Here is an 8,937-nt window from a genome sequence, read left to right on the forward strand (position 1 = left end):
TCTGTGGAAGACAGTTCAGTGACTTCAGTGTAGAGAGGGGATGTGGGGGCAGAGGCAGTGGGCAGACAGGTGGCCAGAAGACTAGATTAGAAAGACTGCACAATAATCCTACCCAGTTTATAGACAAGAAGCCCAAGACTGTGGGGGCAAAAGTATGTGGCCAAGATCACACCCTGGCCCTGGTGGAGCCCAGATCAGAACGCAGGGCTGCCCTCTCCCCGACCCTTCCCCAGGGGGCGGCCCAGTTCTCTGGCTGAGCCCTAGTGCCGGGTGGACGGCCTGAGGGGCTCACCTGCAGTTTGCTTTTCCTTCGCAGAAGGCCGTTGTGTAGCAGGTCTCTGTCCTTCACAGAGCTCGCCACCTGCTCCAGGAGGGCTGCGGCTCTGTCCTGGCCGAAGATGCTACTCAGCAGGTCTTTCTTCAGCTGCAGCAGAGTCAGTTGCTGTTTTAGGAGGGTGCTTTCTGCCAGGGCCGCCTGTGGGAGACAAGGCCTCCATGAACCGCGGAGCAGGACAGGGCAGGACGAAGCTTGGAACCGGTGCCAGGGGCACGCCTGTGCTGTCGCAGCTGCTAGGAGGCCTCGGAGCGGGGTTCTGAGGAAGCGGCAGATGTAAAAGGAAGCAGGCTCACGGGAACCCTGAATTCCAGGGTTACTGGATTCCTCTCTTGCCCCGCCCACATCCTCTCATCATCCAAGCCTGGGCAAGAATTCCACCATCTTCGTGTCTCCGAAACCCATCTCCTCTCCATCCCCACTCCCACTGACCTTGGTGCACCCTCAGCCTTGCTCACCTGGACCACGGCAGCTCCAGACCACCTGCTGCCCCTTAGCTGCCCCCAGAATCAACTGTCCCCACTGTAGCTGAACCCAAATCAAACCAGCTTGATCTTCTACTCGGCGATTCCCCTTCACCAACACAGTGGGCTATTCCCCAGGTGGTGTTTGGGACATTCCGAGGGGCCTAAGGGCCTATGGCAGCACAGTCGGTGGGAATTCAGGAAGGCTCCCCAGAGGAGGTGGCGCCTGAAGGGAGTCATGATGTGTAGGAGCTCGCCAGGTGAGGAGGGAACCGAAAGGGGACTCTGAAGCCTCTTCGTAATGGCACCTGCTCCCACACAGCTTGAATTCTGCACAGCCAGGACCCACTTCCTCCAGGAAGCCTGCCCTGACCACATTCACGGCCTATACTCACTCCTCCTGCCCCAAAGCGCTGTGGCAAGCCTCAGGCTCCTGCTAATTACCCCGTTGTTCAGAATAAGTACTTCATTTCTCTAACTGAGGGCCCAGGATCCCGGAGGCCAGGCCTTTTGTCGTCAGCTGGCTAGAGTCCTTCCATTTTTTCCCTGATGAGGTTTCTGAGATCCTGAGCTAGTCATGGGGCTGGGAGGGGAAGAACAAAGACCCCAACCCAGGTAGGTAACTGCAGTCCAAGGCAGACAGTGATTGTTTTCCTAAGCAAAGTTTCAACTGAGTGCTGTGGGTGTTCAAGACAGAGGTGGACACTGCTGGTTGGGAAAATCCGAGAAGGCTCCTCAGAGGAGGCGGTACTGACGACAGCCCTGGAAGGGCAGAGGGAGTCCCCGGAGGAAGGGTGACATAAGCATGGCTGACGCAGCCGGATCCACATAACTTGCGAATGAGGGCATGTGCTTTGCGATTGGCCACAGGTGACTCTTTAGGTAGGAGTCACCTTCACACCCTTTTCACCAAACCCAGACACATTATCACCGAGGTCAAGAAGTCTGGCTGAGGAGTCTGATCATGAGTTGGATTATGTACTAGCTGAGACACCTCAGTTTCCTCATCTGTAAAATAGGAGTAGTCACACCCCAGCTCATGGGGTTAAATGAGATGATGCCTCCAAAGCAGTTAACACAGTGCGAGACCCGCAATGAGTACACAGCAAAAGACAGCTCTTCTCAGTTACTATTTAAGCAGCTGTTATGGGTTGAATTTTTCCTCCCCTAAAAACGTAGGGCGACATCGGAACCCTGCCCCCTGCCACCTCAGGATATGACCCTCTTTAGAGATGGGGTCTCTACAAGTAATCAAGTTAAACCGAGGCCCTTGAGGTGGGCTCCTAACCCAGTATGATTGGCGCCCTAATTAAAAGGGGACATTTGGACCCAGACACACACACGCAGAGGGAAGATGATGTGATGACACATGGGGGGAAGGTGTCCACGTGATGACAGAGGCAGAGAGCAGAGCGATGGACCCGTAAGTCCGGGAACACCACCCGCAGCCAACACTGAAGCCAGCAGAGGTGAGAGGACCCTCCCCTCGAGCCGTCAGAGAGAGCCCGGCCTCCTGACACCTGGAGTTCGGACTTCCATTCTCCGGAACTGTGAGAAAATGAATTTCTGTTGCTTGGAGCCACCTAGTTTTTGGTACTTGGTTACAGCCGCCCTAGGAAACTAGTACATGGCCCATGACCGACTTTGGTGGCTCGATGTGTCGCTTCTCGAGGAACTCTGCAGATCTGCAGGCCACTCTGGGTCTTGATGCAGGAGCTGAGTCGAGAAAAGACAGGGTGGGCAGCTTGAGCCCTGACCCATGAACTCTTTCCCGCCAGGGCAGCCTGGTGACGGTGACACAAGGCTGGCTCCCAACCAGCAAATGGCATCCAAACACAAACAAACCAAAGTCCTGGCCCTACTTGTTCCAACCCACTGCTCCATGAAATTCCCGCTCTGGGAGCCCCAGGTCACGCGCGGGAAAGACAGGTCCTCTCCCTCCTCCCTCAAGAGGGTCCCGGTTTACTTTCCGCCCCAGTGGGAAGGACAGGCTGGAAAAGCAATCGTGACACAGTTACGGAAAGCATTGGTCGTGGGTCAAAGCCAGCCCCCCACTTAAAGGCTGCGTGACCCCGAGCAAGGGGCCTCCCGACTCTGGCAGTTGGTTTCCTCAACAGTGAACCGTAATAAAATTGTCCTGTCTGCCTCCCAAAGCCGTTTACAGGAACCACTATGAAAACAGGGACAAGACCATTAGATGAGAGTCTAGAGGCCCCAGCTCTGCCTCTCTCTCTCTCGAATGGTCTGACCTTGAACAAGCACCTGAACTTGTCCCTGGCCCCAATCCTTCAGCGCGATGAGGAGAATGGCAGAAATGGAGACAGAACTCTGTACACAGGTATTCAACATATATTAATTATGACAATGAAAATCGGAAACAACCTAACTATCTCATTGTGGATCTATCAAATAAATTACGGCACACTTCAAATGGAGTAATATGCAGCTATTAAAAAAGAATAGCATTTTGAAACAAACTTAAATGATGCTGAGAAAAATCCATATGTGAAAAGTATAAATAGCGGTGGAAATAACTATATAACATGATATCAAGCACACAAAAATCGTGATTAATTAATTAAAGCTTCTGTCTATTGGTGACCATATCTCATGGCAATGGCTAGATGGATTTTCATCAGATATTAAGGGTATATGTGAGAGAGTCTGGCCTAAGTTAAGGTTTGCGGCACACGTGAAATTCATTTTGGGGGTCCCTGAGGAGTGCCTCAAGAAGAAGGACCATCGTCCTTCAGAGCATGAGGGGAAGAGAGTCCACAGGACCCCCAGAAGGAAAGGCCATGCACGGCAGCTTAAGAAATACAGAGAGAAAACGTTCGTTTCCCTGGCAGAGTGACTGAAATGATGTGCTTGGCTGGCAGCTCCCCCGGTCAGCCACCCTGGCAGGACCGTGGTTACCTCGATCTGGGGCAGAAAGGTGTGAATGGAGGGCAGGTCTGGCAGGGTGGCTGTGATGTCCAGGAGTCTCTGGGTCAGGGCCCTCCACAGCTGCAGGTCCTGCAGAGGCCTCTGGGAACGATGCCACAGCTGCACCCCAGTGGCACTGCGCAGCCTGGTGCTCTTCCCCTTCATGCTGTGAGGGCCGTGGTGGGGGGAACCGAGAGAGGAGAGAGCGCGGTCAGTCCGCGAACGAGGCCTCTGCCCGGACCCCGGGGAGTCCGGCTTGTGACGCTCCCAGTGTGGTCCCTGTCCTCTCCGCCGGGACTGTCCGTGGGACCTCGGAGGTCTATGCCCTCCAGAAGTGAGCCCGTCCTCAAAACGACTCGTAGCCCAGCTTCAGGACCGTGGAAGTTAAGCCCTGAAGAGTAATTACGGGGCCCGAGACAGGTACCGCCTGTCCCTGGGCGACTCACAGAAGCAAACAAAATTCTTTCTTGAGTAAGATGCTATCATCCTAGGTCCAAATAGTTTCTACAGGTAATTTGCAGATACAGTGTCCAGCACCCAGCCATGGAGAACCAGCACCCGACACCTCGACAAGAGAAACCAGAGGGACAAGGAGGCCCTCGGCCACCTCATCCCACTGCCTGCTTTGTGCACGGGGAATCCCAGTTCCTCCCGCCCCACCTTAGCATCCCATGGGGGATCCAGGCTGCTGCTCTCAACCTGCAGAGGCGGGGCCTGAGCACACTGGGATGAGAGGCACACGGCAAGGGAGGAGCTCCCCCAAGTCATTCTGGAGGAACCCCGGGATTGGGCAGAGGGAAAAAGAGGTGCGATGGATACGTGGATGGTTGTGCTGTATTCCAAACCCTCTGAGGCCCACGTAGTGAAACTAGCTACAGGTTCCAAATTTGCCCTGTGTTGAGTTCCGCACAGGAGAGATATTTGATCTGCTGGTCTTTGCTGAGCTAGGAGACTGGAGACCTGCTATGCCTGAGCCCGTGGGCCAGTGGGGAGGTAGAGGGTGGCGTGGAGATGGGCTCGGGGCTTCCGCCCGCATCATCAGCAGGCAGGGGCGTGACAAACATCACGTTTGTCTGTTGAAAAGCTCTCCCTTGGGCCATGACATGCTGGACCCAGCTCCAGGCGGATAAAGAGATTTGATGGAAATGGGTGAACGAGCCACTTAGCACGGAAAAAAGCAACGTTCGGGCCTCTTTGACAAAGTCCCGTCTAAAGGGACAGTGCCTGAGCCACGTGAGACGCTTTAACGGCCGTGCAGTCGTTGAGAGGTGCAAACATGATTAAGAGTTACCAGGCTGCAAGAGGAAGCGAGCCCTCTGCCCGGAGATGGCCCTGGAAGGCGGAAGAAGCCCCTGAGCCCCGCCCCCCGCGGCCCCACAGATACCTCAGGTACTCCTGGATGGCAGTGACCACGCTGTTGGGGAGTAGCTGTGGGTCGTGGGGCGAGACGATCAGCTCCTTCAGCTGGGCCTGCAGCTGGGCCACCCGGGGCTCCTCGGTGGCCAGCGCTGCCTGAGTTGCCTGCAGCACACAGGTGACCCCCGAGGGGCAGGTCAGTGCAGGGGGACGTGTGCAGGGGACGGGCGTGGCTGGTGGGAGTGGGCCAGGCATGGAAAACACTGTCGCCAGGGGCTGGGGAAACGTTGTCACCAAGGGCAGGGGCTGGGGCTCTGGGAGCTCAGCCCCTGCTCCCCCAGCTCCCGCTCCATGATGCTCACCAAGCTGGCTCTTCTCTGCATATCACCTGCCTCGCGGCATTGTCACGTGAACTAACATCTAATAACACAGATAACTGCTATCTAGGAAGTGCTGGCACCATGCTCTGAAATTCCCATCGATTCAAGCCCTGCAGCGACCCTGACAGGTAAGTCTCTGTGTCCCCATTTTATACACAGGGCAGGTGACCAGCGGACCTGACATCTGGCTCTTTACCTGCCTCTTCAGCACCAAAGGGAACAATGGCCTAACGGCGCTTTGCGGTCCACTTATCGTTACCGGCAGGCCGGGCAGACACCTGCGCTGAGCCCTGGCTCCACGGGGCTGCGTCCTGACACTTAAGACGCCACCCTTTCCCGCTGTCCTGGGCAAGCTGGAGCGAGTGGTAGAACCTCTCGGGGCTCAGTCCCCTTACCTAGTAACGGGGGATCGTGACAGTGCCCCCACCAAGGGCTGAGTAGCACTCAGAACAGCGCGTGCTGCGTGAATAACCCCCTCACTGTGATAGTTCTGAAGATGAACGTGGCCTTCACCGTGGCCTTCTTTACAAGTTGTTCTTTTATCTGAGGCCCTGACACACCTGCTTCCTTGAAGTCTGCCTGTTTCTCAAAAGCAAGAAAACACCCTACACTTTTCTCTCGCTGAGAGGTGGGTGACTGCGCTCCCTTCTCCTGCTCTGCGGGGCCAGGGCGCGTCCAGCCCACACCAGCTCGGCCGCCTTGCAGCCACACACCTGGCTTGGTCCCCAGGCACCCAGAGGGCGGGGTTGGAGCAGGTCAGGTGTGTCTGCTCCTTGCGATAGAACAGGCCATGTGAAGAGCAAACAGTTTAAGAACGGAAGTCTTTAGTAATAATTCTGAATTTCCCCTTTACTGATTTCTGGTTAGTCACAGCTTGGTCAGAGTTGAGGTGACTGACGCCTGGATGGGGTGGGGCAGAGAGCCTCCACGAGATGTGGTCGGCATCCCGCCCCGGAAAAGCTTCCTGGGAGGTAGCAGACAGGTGGCCGCAGTGACACCGGGGTGGTGGCCGTGCTTTCCACGCCTTCCCTCCCTGAGAGCGGACCGTCCGGCCAAAGTCCCGTGCTACTCTCAGCGTTTCTTGTCTTCATGTGGTCATAAGGAATGTGTGAGGTGGACCCTCCAACCGCCATCCCCGCTTCACACTCGACCGATCAATGTAATTCTCCCAAAGTCGTCCAGCTGGCGAGGAGAGGAACTGGGACTTCACCCAGGGCCCGATCCCAAGGTCCCCGCCCTTAACCACGGCTCCACACGGCCTCCGCCGCGGCGAGGCAGACAGTCCTGAAGGGAAAGCGATCCCTTCGTACGAAGCTGATCATCGCAGTGGCGTCGGGTCGGCTACCGTGAGGCCGAGTGAGCCCCAAAGAGCACGGGCGCCTTGTTCCGCCCCGACACAAAGATATTTTCGCATATGGGCAAACAGTAGGAGAAAGAGGAAAAATAGGACAACAATGCAGAGTGGAGGTGAGGTCTGGGTGGTGTTTCTTTTGGAAATTTCCCCTAAGGGGACTGACACGGAGCTAACCCACTGAGCTAATAAATAAACATGGGGGTGGGGGGAGGGCGTCCGCCCTTATTTGAAAGACCTCTCTGTCCAGTCAAACCTCGCGTGAATGTGCACATGGCATGCTGGGAGGGGAGGGTGCTCTGACAGATGTCACCCGCCCTCATCTCTACGCTAAGAGCTTTCCCTCTGCCCTCCGGGAGGCCCACCCCACGTGCCACACCGGGCAAGGGAGTGGCAAACCTGCCACCAATCCACCTCTGGTCGTATTTACCCACTGACCTATCATGTGATCCTAGGGATGCTGTGAAAAAAACATCTCTCCAGGCCTCAGTGTCCTCATCCAGAAAATGGGTGCAAACACCCAACTCTAGTCACACCCAAAGACCCAGGAAAACCAGAGAGTGTGCTGAAGGCTTAGCGTGAATCCCCCACCATAGAGGGGCTCCAAGTGGCAACACCCCACGGCACGTGTGCCACCCGGACTGCCGTGGCCTGGCCAAACTCTGCTTACCGAGTAGAGTCTCCAGCGGGCCACCAGCTCGTCCTCAGTGCCCCCCTTCGCCATGGGCTCCAGGCCTTCCTTGGGCAGTTTCTGGAGGCTCATCCTGAACTCTTCCAGCTCAGCCTCCAGCTGCCTCTTCTGCTGATCGAAGGCCTCCTTGGACTTGAGCAGGCTGTGCAGCCGGCCCTCCTCCTCCTCCCAGAGGCCCCACACCTTCTCCAGAACTTTCCGCATCTCCTCCAGTTCCTCGGTGATCTTCTGTGCACCCAAAGGAGAGGTATTCTGGATGACCTCCACGGCCTGCTCCTCCAGCCTCTTCAGAGACTCTTCGCCGCTGGGAAAATGTTTGGCAAGGTCCTAAAGGGGACAGGGGTGGATGGAAAAAAAAGGAAGCATCTGGTGCATCTCCCAGAGCTAAGTAAGCAGCGATTCCTAGATTCCTAGATTCCTGGGTTAGAGCCCGAGGCAGCTTTCCAGGGGCCAGACCATTTGCTGCACTAATGCTGACTGTGGATGGACAGGAGGGTATAATTTTACTACCCATTTCATTAAGTCACAGAGAAAGTGTGTTGGGTGCTTGCCCTGTCTTTAACACGCCCTGGCATTTGTTAATCTTCCTTTTTAATAGACACAGAGGCAGCCTCAGGCACGGAGCCTTGAGCCGGCAGCTGTGTGGGGCCAGATAGAATCTAATGACCCCATTTGGTTTCCTTACATTAATTTATATGGTGAATGAGTACCGATTATCCATTTATGACAATGACAGAAAGTTTCTTCATCGGCTTTTAATTTTTTAAACATTTTTATACAAACACTTTTAAATGTTTTATTTGAAAATGCCTTCAAAATGTTTTTTTTTTACTTTTTGATTACCACCAATGAAAGAGAATCAGTAATCAAAAACCTCCCGGAAAACAAAAGTCCTGGACCAAAAGGCTTCATAGGAGAATTTTACCAAACATTCAAAGAAGAATTATCACCTGTTCTTCTCAAACTATTCCAAAAAATTCAAGAAGAGGGAAGGCTCCTTAACTCCTTTTATGAGGCCACCATTACCTTGATTCCAAAACAAAAGATATTACAAAAAAAAGAAAACTATAGGTCAATATCTCTTATGAACATTGATGCGAAAATCTTCAACAAAATATTAGCAAACCGAATTGAGCAGTACATTAAAAATATCATACGCCATGATCAAGTTGGGATGCAAGGTTGGTACAATATCCGCAAATCAATTAATGTGATACACCACATTAACAAATCGAAAGATAAAAACCATACGATCATATCAATAGATGCAGAAAAAGTGTTCGACAAAACCCAGCATCCATTTGTGATAAAAACTCTCAGCAAAGTGGGAATAGAGGGAACATTCCTCAACATAGTAAAGGCCATATATGCCAAACCTACAGCTAACATTATACTCAATGGGGAAAGGCTAAAAGCGTTTGCCTTAAGATCCGAAA

At 53.9% G+C, this 8,937-nt stretch overlaps 1 protein-coding gene across 5 annotated transcripts in view; it reads right to left on the bottom strand.

The window, feature by feature from the left end:
- Positions 1–8,937, bottom strand: part of SYNE3 (spectrin repeat containing nuclear envelope family member 3) — a 93,658-nt gene that overhangs the window by 19,543 nt on the left and 65,178 nt on the right. For 4 of the 5 annotated variants that reach the window (XM_039884147.1, XM_039884146.1, XM_039884144.1 and 1 more), the window contains exons 6-9: positions 7,481–7,828; positions 5,108–5,244; positions 3,715–3,889; positions 293–475 (exon numbers count right to left, since the gene is read on the bottom strand). In XM_039884147.1, the coding sequence (XP_039740081.1) occupies positions 293–475; positions 3,715–3,889; positions 5,108–5,244; positions 7,481–7,828 (843 nt within the window). The remainder of the gene's footprint in view (positions 1–292; positions 476–3,714; positions 3,890–5,107; positions 5,245–7,480; positions 7,829–8,937) is intronic. The other variant, XM_039884148.1, reaches the window with a different exon arrangement.

Source organism: Pteropus medius, unplaced genomic scaffold (assembly GCF_902729225.1).
Source record: "Pteropus medius unplaced genomic scaffold, Ma_sr-lr_union100, whole genome shotgun sequence".
Classification (NCBI taxonomy): domain Eukaryota; kingdom Metazoa; phylum Chordata; class Mammalia; order Chiroptera; family Pteropodidae; genus Pteropus; species Pteropus medius.